The sequence below is a fragment of the Tupaia chinensis genome, unplaced genomic scaffold (assembly GCF_000334495.1).
Source record: "Tupaia chinensis unplaced genomic scaffold, TupChi_1.0 Scaffold138098_1, whole genome shotgun sequence".
Classification (NCBI taxonomy): domain Eukaryota; kingdom Metazoa; phylum Chordata; class Mammalia; order Scandentia; family Tupaiidae; genus Tupaia; species Tupaia belangeri.
The window spans coordinates 546,138-557,282 of record NW_006197997.1 but is presented as its reverse complement, the minus strand read 5'-3'; the positions used below and the strand labels follow the sequence as shown (position 1 = coordinate 557,282).

Below are 11,145 nucleotides of genomic sequence, written 5' to 3'. Positions count from 1 at the left end.
TGGCTATTGGAGGGTCACCGCTTCTGGGCCTCTTCAGTGAGCAGAGTTAGGAAGTGTGTGGGGGCCAGCGGGTGGTGTAGCAGTTGTATCACTGGATTCTCACATGGCCGACCGCAGTTTGAGGCCCGGATCCAGTGGCTTGAAGATCACACCGGGTGCATGTGCATGAATGCCTAAGATCCTGGAAGGCAAATGGAGGGGAAGGGATTGCAGCAAGGCCATTCCCCCAGGGAGTGATGTCTCACTTTCTCTCTCACTGTCTCTTGCTTCCCCTGATCCAAGAACGGGAAGTTACTGTTTGATGTGTAGAGTCTCAGTCTGGAGGTGGTGGTGGGGATAGCTGCACGACAGTGTGAACATGTGCTAAATACCACTGAACTTACCGAGCTCACACCTAAAAATGGTCAAAAGGGTAACTCTTAACATTTTATATGTTTTATGACAATAAAAAAAAGTTTTCTTATGGCAGCAAAATATATGAGAATTTTAAATAGTATTTTCATTGTAAGCTGATTTTAAGATTGTAAGGATTTTGCCTAGTTCCTGAATTTTATTTGCAAATTCTTTATTTTATACTCCCAACTCTGGTCAGGATTGCTTTTCTAATAATAAATCTGTAATGATCATTATTCCTGGCTATGACATTAATCTTCATGTAGGAGCCTGCACATTTGTACTTCATTTTAGTCTTATTTGTTTCTTCTTTTTTGTAACAGACTTTGCTTCCGGGACTTGCTGGTCCCTCTGGGGAGGTGATTAAATCCTCAGCAGGTCCGACGCCCTCATCTGCTTCTGGAAGTGGTGACAAAGTCTATGCCCACCAGATGGTCCGTACGGATTCCCGGGAACAGAAGCTCGATGCGTTTCTGCAGCCTCCGAGCAAGCCCCCATCCCGTCAGCCCCAGACCAGTGTCCCCGAGGGTAGGTCAGAGACCATGGCCAGACAGCAAGATGAGGAGATGCTTGAACTCCCAGATGGCTGCCAGGAGTCAGGATTTGGAGGAGGATACCGCCACGGCAACTCCGGAAACAGCAGAAGAGAGAGGACCTGCTTCCAGCCCAGCCAACCCCAGGTATGGCCTTTGGGGAGAGACAGCTGCCAACTTTGTCCTCATTAGACCGCCTCCTAACCTGGCTTGCCATGAATCACTCGTACCCCCTCTGCCTGGCTCTCCCTCTGCCACCACTGGGGTAGTGCTGTACCCTGGTCTACTGTTCACCTTTGGTCATGGCTTGAGAACAACACTGCAGTATCTTAAATGACTACCTTTCCCAGGATTAATTCAAACACATCAGAAAAAAGCTGGTTATCCTTTGAGTAGAGTTTTGATAAAGCCTCCACCTCAGAGAGAGAAGCCTACAGAATTCAAGGGAGTCTCATTTGTCCCACCCAAAGGTGCTTTCTCTCTTTTCAGGAGAAGCACACTTCCTAAATCCGGTTTACAAACCGCCCTGAAGTATGTGAGCTCCCAGACAAGGAGAGCTAGAGAAGAGGGACAGGAACCACAATACTAAAGGTTATCATTTAATGTTGAGTATTCAGTGTATCCTGTGCAGTGTAAGGCTAAGGCACTCTTTCACTGACCTTTATACAAACAATTCTTGGGTGTTCTTCCTTTCTTTTCTGTTCTTTTTTTTTTTTTTCTTTTTGGTTTTGCCATATAGTATGTGCACATGCCAGAGAAGAGAGAGAGAGGGAAAGTGAGAAATCACCCCCCCAGGGGAGGTGGCCACTCCACAATCCCTTATCCATTCTCTTCTCAGGATTTGGGACATGCACATATGCACCTAGCATGAGTTTCAAGCTACTGAGTCCAGGAATTGAGCCACAGTCGGCCACATGGGAATCTAGCTACCTTAACCACCACCCATGTTCTTCTTCTTCTTTTTTTTTTTTTAAGAATTATTTTAATTTAATTTTATTTATTTTTAATTTGACCAGAAAAGGACAGAGCAAGAGATAGGGCAAGTGAGAAAGCAAACCACCAGATCCGGGACTTGAACCATAGTTGGCCATGCAGGAGTCTAGTGCCCTTAACTACCATGCCACCTGCCAGCCCTCACACCACATAGCTTATATAATAATGTGTGCAGGTACTGGACCAGGAGCACAGGGTCATTTTTCCAAGTTCACTCACCCCAAACCTGGGAACTGATTAGCCATTTGCCCTGGTGGTTTGTTTTTTTTTTTTTTTTTTTTTTGAATGATTTTTGCTGTAGGGCGTGTCCACTCACTGGAAAGACAGAGAGCAAGAGTGAGACATCACCCCCCAGGATGGATGGCCATGCCATAATCCCTTCTCATTTACCGTCCTCTCGGGATTTGGGGCACACACGCACATGTGCCTGGTATGAGTTTTAAACTACCAGGTCCAGGACTCAAACCATGGTCAGCCATGTGAGAGTCCAGCGCCTCCACTATACCAGCTGCTGGCCCCGGAAGATGATTCTAAGGACTTTTTTTCAGAGAATAATAAAGGAAGCTACTGTTGGGCGTCTGCTGTGTGCCAGACACTTTACCCACATTATTTAACTTAATGCTCTTACCACCTTGCAGGAAAGTATTACATTTGTTTTTTATTTGGGCAGCTAGGTGATATTTACCATATAGCAGTCAAAGGAATTTTTAAAAATTAGAAATCAGATTGTACTACTCCTCTGCTAAAAACTTAAGTGGCTTCCCTGTGGGAAATGCACTGCGGATAAACCTGCAGCCCTCCACTTTTTCCTTCCCACGATGCTTTGACCACACAGCTCTGTGGCTGATCTGAACTTCCTGAGCTCCTTGCCCTCTGCCCTAGCCGTTCCTCAGCCTAGGAAGGCTCACTCGGGCCTCAACTCAGATGTCACCTCCTGTCTGAGGCCTTCTTTGTCCATTTAGTCTAAAGATTCCTCCCCTCTCACCTCCTCTTCATTCTATAATGTTACCTTGTTTTATTTTCTTCATAGTATCTGTTGCTACTTAAAATGATTTTTTTCTCTGTTGCTGTTTGACTCTCCCCTTAGAGGTAGGCATCACGGAAGCATGTCTGTCTATCCATCTCTGTGTAGCTGGTGTATGACCAGGTCTGACAGGTGGGACACATAGAAGAATAAGTGGGTGAGGCTTAGCACGGGCAATGCACCTGCCCATGGCCTTGCTGCTCCACAGGTCTGGCACAGACTCTAGATTCCTACTGTGTGCAGCTACCCGACCCCCTTCTGGGATCTGAGGGTTGTCAGATAAACAGTGTGCGGACCTTGCCAACCTGCCCCCAGCACGGGGTTCCCTCTGCAGCTCTGTAGAACCAGCCCAGAGAACCTGCTCCTTTCTCCAAAATGCAACAGACAAAATTTGACTGAGTTACAACATCAAAGGAATTGTAATGACCTGCCAGCTCCTTTTTGTCCTAGCAGAAAAAGACATCGGGAAGAATCTGATGTAGAAATGGTGGAAGATGATTCCCAAAAGGAGCTGACAGCAGCTTGTACCCCTCGGAGAAGGATCATCAACCTCACCAGTGTTCTGACTCTCCAGGAGGAAATTAACGAGCGAGGACATGAGAGTACGTAAGTGCGGAGGTCCGTCTGGGATTCCGAGGGTCTGATTTTCTTCCTGTGCCACAGGGCACATGCTCTCACTGGAGGGAGACAGAAGAGAGGGAAAGGTGAGAGATCACCTTTCAGGAGGATGGCCACACTACAGTCTATTCTCCTCTTAGGATTTTGGGCATGCACGCACATCTGCCTGGTGTGTTTTTTCAAGCCACCAGGCCTGGGACTCAAACTGCACAGTTGACCATGTGGGATCCAGCTGCCTTAACCACCACACCACCAGCTGGCCCCAAGGGCTGAACTGCTAACATAAGGTTTTGGAAATCCAGAAAGCATTCCCATTGTCAGGGTGGCCACTACAGTGTGCTGGGAAAACTTCTCTTCCTTCACTGCCCGGTAGGAGCATCAGCTTAAGGGTTTTGTTTTGTTTTGTTTTGTTTTGTTTTGAATAAGCCCAAGGGTGCGCGTGCTTGCCAGAGAAAGAGAGAGAGAGGGAGGGAGACAGTACTTCCCAGAGGGGTGTGGTCACACTCTAGTTCCTGCTGGGATTTGAGGCACACCCACTCATGCAGCCAGAATGTCCTTCAAGCTTCTGGGGCGAGGACTGGAACTCTGGTCAGCCCTGTGGGATCTAGCTCCCATAACCGCAAAGCCACTGGCAGCCCAGAGATAAGTTTTAATTTGGAATATTTTTTTATTTTGTTTGTTTTTGCTGTAAGGCATGTGCATTCACCAGAGAGCAATAAATAGAGAGAGTGAGAAGTCACTCCCCAGGAGGGAGGGCCATGCTACAACCCATTCTCTTCCTTTCTCCTCTTGGGATTTAGGGCTCACACACGCACCCATTAGGCCCTGAATGTGACCCACAGAACTGGCCATTGTGAGATCCAGTACCTTAACCTCCTTATCATCTGCTGGCCCTCTGTTTTAATGAGAACTAATGGATATTCTCACTAAAACGATAGGAGTCAGAGTAAAGCAGTCATTTCAGTAATTTTCCATTTGTTTCTGTCTTAGCTCAAAGCAACAAAATGGTCAGCCAAAGTCTTGTCCCACGGACAGAATGTGATGAGCAGCAGATGCATGGGTTTTGCTGCTGCGTGACCTAGACGCAGGACCTGACCTCTCTGTGCCTCTGTTCTTCTTTATCTAGAAAATGAGCTTCGTTTTGCCCTTGAGGATGATTGTGCTGATTAGAGATGAAACGTACAGGAAACCCTAGTTAGAGAGTAGGGAGTCAGTGGTCATCTTACAGATCCTGAAGACAAAGGAGTGAACCATCATCCTCTTCCCGACAAAGAGCTTTTGAGCACACTGTCCTGCACAGCTCTGTCTCGGTCCCTGTTATTTTGGACTAACTTAACGGTGTTGGGAATTAAGAGAGAAACCAGTCTCCTCCCAGGGAGGAGCTGGCACAGGGACTGAGCCACATAACAGTGAATCGGCCCTAACAGTCCTGACGCCCTTTTCTGAGTCAGACCAGACTGTTCCAGAGCTCCAGTTGCAAGCTCTGCACGTGAGTCTACATAATTTAGCCATGACCTGTCCATCTTTCATCTAGTTTGCATTTCTTGGTTAAAATAGTTCATTTTTGACACTTAAACAAATACATCTTAAAATTTGACAGTCTGGGTGAACTTTTTTTTTTTTTTTGGAGAGGTTTTTGCTATAGGGCGTGTGCACTTGCCAGAGACAGAGACAGAGAGACAGAAAGCGAGAAGTCACTCCCCCAGGGAGGATGGCCATGCTGTAATCCCTTCTCCTCCATTCTCCTCTCGGGATCTTGGGCACACACGCACATGTGCCCAGAAGGTGAATTTTTTCATTTAAAGAGAGATTTTTGCTGTAGGGCTCATGTGTTTACCAGAGAAACAAAGACAGAAAGCAAGAAATCACCCCCAAAGGGGGATGGCAATACTACAATCCCTTTTCCTCCATTCTCCTCTCGGTTTTTGGACATGCATGCACATGTGCCCATTGTGAATTTCAAACTGCCAGGTCCAGTACTCAAACTGCGGTCAGCTATATAGGAGTCCAGCAATGTAACCGTTACGCCATCTGCTGGTCCCAATCGGGATGAATTTTCAAAACAAATGAGTAACTAAGGAGCAACTCAGTACCTTTCCCACTAATCCTTAAGCTTTTCTTTCCTTCTGGTTTTTAAAGCAATTTGTTTCTTCTATGAGAGAGACAGAGACAGAGAGACAGACACAGCCAGCCTGGATCACGGGCACATTCACGTACCTGCTGCGTTCAAGAGACCTTTGGAAGGGCCGGCCCCGTGGCTCAGTGGTTAGGGGAGCTGTTAGGTTGTCGGGAAAGTCATGACATAGCTTTCTGTTTTTCTGTGCAAAACCATGTCATGACTTTCCTGATAACCAACAGATCCCATATGGCCAACCGACAGTGTGGGAATCTCTATCCCAGCGGCTTGCAAAACATGCCAAGCACACATGTGTGTACCAGAAGTCCCGGCAGGATGGAGAAATGGAGGAGGAGGGATTGTGGCATGACCCAGCCCCACTGGGAGTGCTTTCTTCCTCTCTCTTGCTTTCTCTCTGTCTGCCTTTCTCTGGTGAGTGTGCATGCCCTCCAACAACAAGGGGAAAAAAAGAATAGGAAAAAAAACGCCCTTGGGACGTGGCCCGGGGCCTCCCCACGTGAGTCCAGCACCGCAGCATGTCCTGTTCCCACCGTGCCAGTGGAAAGCCTCAGCCTGTTAAAGCAGCTGCGTCTGACTCAGCGGCCTCTTCAGTTTTTCCCTCATCTCAGTTGCCACTTCCTGAGCTAATTCAGGCTGAGGCCTTGGTCTGCTCTTCCTCACACGTTCTCTTTTCTAAGCGCACCAGGCCTTTGCTTCCATGTGGGAAAAGATCAGATGGGGCGTCTCTACATTTGGGCAGTCAGGACTTCCGGCGCCCGGGGCTGCCAGCCGTAGATGTGGCTGCCCACTGGCCTCCGACTGATTTCCACGACGACTCGCTCCACTTGCTCTTCCCCTCCACCATTAGCTGGGAGCTTCTAAAGCTTTCTCAGTTCTATCAGAGAAGTCGGCCATTGCCTGATTTATTTAGCTGTCGTCCAGTCAGACTCTCCGATTTGGAATTTTCTGAGTTTTCTCTAGGACTCGTCTCACTCATGCCAAGCACATTACTTATTTCAAGTTACAGTTTTAGTCACTTCCTGATGTGTCAAACTGTTTGCAACGTGGCGTAAAAGCCACTTGCATCAAGTTGGGTTAGGTCTCAAGTCTTACTGAGGGTGAGGTGACGAACATAACTGGTATAAAGTTGTGTATTCATGCATGATCTGTCACTTAACTCTAGAATAGTCCATGAGGGAGGCAGAGCAGAGCAGATGCTGTTTGCTGTTAGTGACAAGGTAGATGACGTGGAAGATGGAGAGGCCAGATTGTGTGGAACATCCCAGTACACGCCTGCTGATGGAGGGTTGTTACTGGCGACAACCCGGTATGTGTATACAAACCAGGTCCATGGCCTGTCAGGGTGAGCAACCCTGCCTGTCGTCTTTGTCACTTACTGCGCGTGAAACAGCAGCTCTGGACGGCCTGTGTTTGCTGAGCAGAGCTGCTCCTGCCCTGCCCGCCCTCCCCTGCCCTGCGGCAGGCTGTGCACAGTGGCTGCAGGTGCGTCAGAGCAGCCCGAGAACCCTGCCTCTGCGTGGACTGCTCAAATATGGAAAAGCCTCTGACCCTTCTTGAGTGGAGTCGCTGCTTCCTGTCTCCTCCAGGGCCTCATTATTCAAAACGCTGTGATGTTCTCCAGCTTGGAAAATCATCATTTTCTGCCTACGCAGAACATCCCGGAAAGACATTGAGTGTTCAGTGGGAACAGAGGGGGACACTGATTCTAAGAATGAGAAGAATAAGCCTCTCTGGTGGGGGTGGGGGGGTGTTACAGAACTAACAGTACGAGAATTCACTCGCGGTGCCCACACTTTAGAAAAAAGGGTATACAACCGGATGCACGGGGCGACGGCTATGCTCAGAGCCGTGCCCTTGTTTGCTGGTACACGCTCCCCCTACTTTCGGGGGTGGTAGTTTGACTCTTTTCATTAAGACGGAATACGCATAATATATACAGTACGCACGGACACGAGAGGGGACCTCAATAATTTTGTGAAACAATGGAATTCAAGCATGACTTTATTTTGGTAATCTATGCACAGTATTTCTGTAATGACCCTTTATATACATACACATGTGGTATGCTCACAACGCCCACTACTCCTCTGGGTTCCTACTCGCTCTTAGATTTTGATCCTTGATTCTTCTTTCATCTTTTAGTGATTCTTTGTCGCATTTTAAAAGATCTGCTGGGGACTAGAAGTTAGCGTAATGGCTATGTCGCTGGACTCTCGTGTAGTTGACCTCAGTTCAAGTCCCGGACCCGGTGGCTTAAACTCACATCGGGCACGTGTGCGTGCGTGCCCAAGATCCTGAGAGGAGAACGGAGGAAAAGGGATTGTGGTGTGACCATGCCCCCTGGGGGATGGTTTCTCACTTTCTGTCTCTCTCTCTCTGTCTTTCTAGCGAGCACATGTGCCCTATAGGGAAAACCTCTCCAAAAAAAAAGAAAAACAAGATTTGTTATGTGTTATTCCTGCTCGTGTGTGTTTTCAGCAGAAGGCTTTATGTGGGCTCCTGTGCCGGTTGGGCATCTCTGGTTCTGGCGTTTGTTGCTTCGAGCTGTCAGGTGGCGGCAGAGTCCGTTACTTACCTGTCTCTCACTCCACTCCTCGTTTTCCAGCTCTCCGGGAGATGCTGCATAACCACTCCTTTGTGGGCTGTGTGAACCCCCAGTGGGCCTTGGCACAGCATCAGACCAAGCTGTACCTTCTCAACACCACCAAACTCAGGTAAGAGGAAAACGCAGAGCCACTGAAGAGTGGGCCAGGGGGCAGCGGGAGATGGTGGGGACAGTGGGGACAGGCACACAGGCTTTGGCATCAGACAGGTGGTTTCAAATCAGGTTTGACCACTTCCTGTTTATAGTAACCATGGACAACTTACTTTCCTAAACTGTGTCTCAGATTTCTTATCTGTAGATTGGGGCGTTATTACTTTAATTTGTAAAGGTTGAGGGTAAGAAATAACCTGAGGGGCACCTGGTGGCCTAGTGGTACGGGAACTGGATCCCACATGGCCGACTACACTGGTCAAGTCCTGGTCCCAGTGGCTTGAAATACATACCAAGCCACACGTGTGTGTACCAAAGATCTCAATAGGTAGGAGAATGAATTGCAGTGTGGCCATACCCCATATAGGTGGTGTTTTCACCGTCTTGCCTTCTCATTCTCTGTCTCCCTGGCTAAAACAAAAAAAAAAAAAAGGGAAAGAAACAGCCTGAGATGCCTAGCCCTTGAGAGGCACTCAGTGCTCCATACGTGTTGGCTGTGACCCAGGTTCAACACTTAGGCTTGGCACTGTTAGAGAATTCTGGTACCTGCAACATGCAACAGGATACTGTGAGACACAACCCAGATCCGAAGCCTCCTTTCCTCCTAGCTTGAGGAAGCAGCAAAGACTTATTCACGCCACCAGACGAGCTGGTGGGCTTGTCAGTACAGTACAGAACCGTGACCCCAGCGGTGCGTTTTACCTAGCGCATAGCTGGCAACATTTCTGCGGATCCCTTCCAGAGCCCTCCGCGGATGTGCTCCTACCTAGTCTAGAGCCTGTATTAAGTATGTTCTTGAATAGGTAGTACATATGGGGGACGCTGCCACCTTGCATTCGCTTTTACCCCATGTGGGACTCTTCCCCGATGAGCTCTGCTTGGCCTCAGTGTGCTTTTTGGCCCAGTGAGTGGGGCAGCCACCGTACATTGCTCGAAGCTGGTGCGCGAGATAACCTATTTGCCATCCCTAACCGAGGGATGCCAGTTGAGAAGCTGACCCCTGGCGCTGGCACACATACCTCCTTGGGTATTCAGAACTCAGTCCTCCTAGGCTGGGGACCCCTTGGGGTGCAGCGGTTTAAGTTCCATGGTTCGCTTTGAGAGTCCTTGAGCTCGTACCGTGGACTGTCACTTACTAATTTTGGGGAATTCTGCTCCACCTGCGTTTTCTGTTTCAGTATGTCCAAGTGCATGACTTCCGAGGCTCCATATCGCAGTTGCACCCAGGCTCTAAATATGAATGGTTTCGCAGAGAGAGGGTAAACAAAGAAAAACAGAAAACTAACCAGGCTCGGATTCAATTTCTAGATTCAGTTCCTTCCTTCGCCACGTTGCTGACTGATAGGAAACAAGTCAGTTGCTCATTGGGTGCCTCCAGTTTCCACACAGACCTAGCAGGCGTTTTGTTCTGCTTGGATTGAGTCTTTAAGCAAGACCAGTCAGGTCACTTTCACCTCTCAAAGTTTTCTCTCTGTTTTATCTCCAGTGAGTACACATGCCCTCTAGCAAATTAAAAAAAAAAAAAGAATTTTTTGGAGAGGTTTTTGCTATAGGGCGCGTGTGCTTGCCAGAAAGACAGAGAGAGACAGACAGAAAGTGAGAAATCACTCCCCAGGGGAAATGGCCACACTGCAATCCCTTCTCCTCCATTCTCTCGGGATCTTGGGCACACACACATTTGTGCCCAGCGTGAGTTTAAGCCACTGGGTCCGGGACTCAAACTGCAGTCAACCACATGGGAGTTCAACGACATAGCCATTATGCTAATTGCTGGTCTCAAAAAAAGACTTTTGAAGTTTCACAATCGGATGTCAGAACCTTCTAGAGCATAGGCAGTGGCAAGCCTGATCATCTTGCAGGCTTGAGCTTGTGTTTGGAGGAATAAGATTCTTGTTAGACCGTAGCCTAGATCCACAGCCAGGCAGAATCACCACTTCGTCCCATCCACGTTCAGGGGTTCCTTTTCCTACCAATTCTCTTTTTTTGGCCATAGGGTGTGTGTGTTCACTGGACAGAGACAGAGAGGGAAAGTGAGAAATCACCCCCGAGGGGTTGGCCACACCGCAGTCCCTTCTCTATTCACCTGGGATTTCAGGCATATACAGCATGATTTTCAAGCCACCAGATCTGGGACTCGAACCGCGGTCCGCCATGTGAAAGTCCAGCAACCTAACCATGACACCACCAGCTGGCCCAGATTCAGCTTTTCTTTAAACTCATTTTATTTTTTTCAGTGAAGAACTCTTCTACCAGATACTCATTTATGATTTTGCCAATTTTGGTGTTCTGAGGTTATCGGTAAGTTACCTCCTTTCTCACTTCTTAAACTTTAACAACTGGTCATTTCTGAAAATACCTCTACACTAACATCTTATCTGTAATATACTGAATTTTTCTAAGTATGCTTAGGATAGGTTCTTTATTACATGATTTGTACATGGCAATATCTTTTATTTTTAAAAGTTTTATACTTTATAGCCAAGTAGTCATTTAGTAGCCAGCTTAAACAAATGCTTATTATTATAAAAAAATAATACTAATAATAAAGTAAAAATTAAACAAAAAAGTTGGACGGAACCTTAAACATGTTTATTATTGTAGAAGTTAATACATACTTACTTAAGCATATGTGGAAAGAGAGAAAATATTGGGTTGTCGGAAAAGTCATGACATATTTTCCTATGCAAGAATG

General features: G+C 47.5%; 1 protein-coding gene across 2 annotated transcripts in view; it reads left to right on the top strand.

The window, feature by feature from the left end:
- MLH1 (mutL homolog 1) overlaps positions 1 to 11,145 on the top strand; it is a 50,216-nt gene that overhangs the window by 33,080 nt on the left and 5,991 nt on the right. For both annotated transcript variants that reach the window (XM_027776802.1, XM_027776803.1), the window contains 4 exons: positions 960 to 1,073; positions 3,397 to 3,545; positions 8,304 to 8,412; positions 10,688 to 10,751. In XM_027776802.1, the coding sequence (XP_027632603.1) occupies positions 960 to 1,073; positions 3,397 to 3,545; positions 8,304 to 8,412; positions 10,688 to 10,751 (436 nt within the window). The remainder of the gene's footprint in view (positions 1 to 959; positions 1,074 to 3,396; positions 3,546 to 8,303; positions 8,413 to 10,687; positions 10,752 to 11,145) is intronic.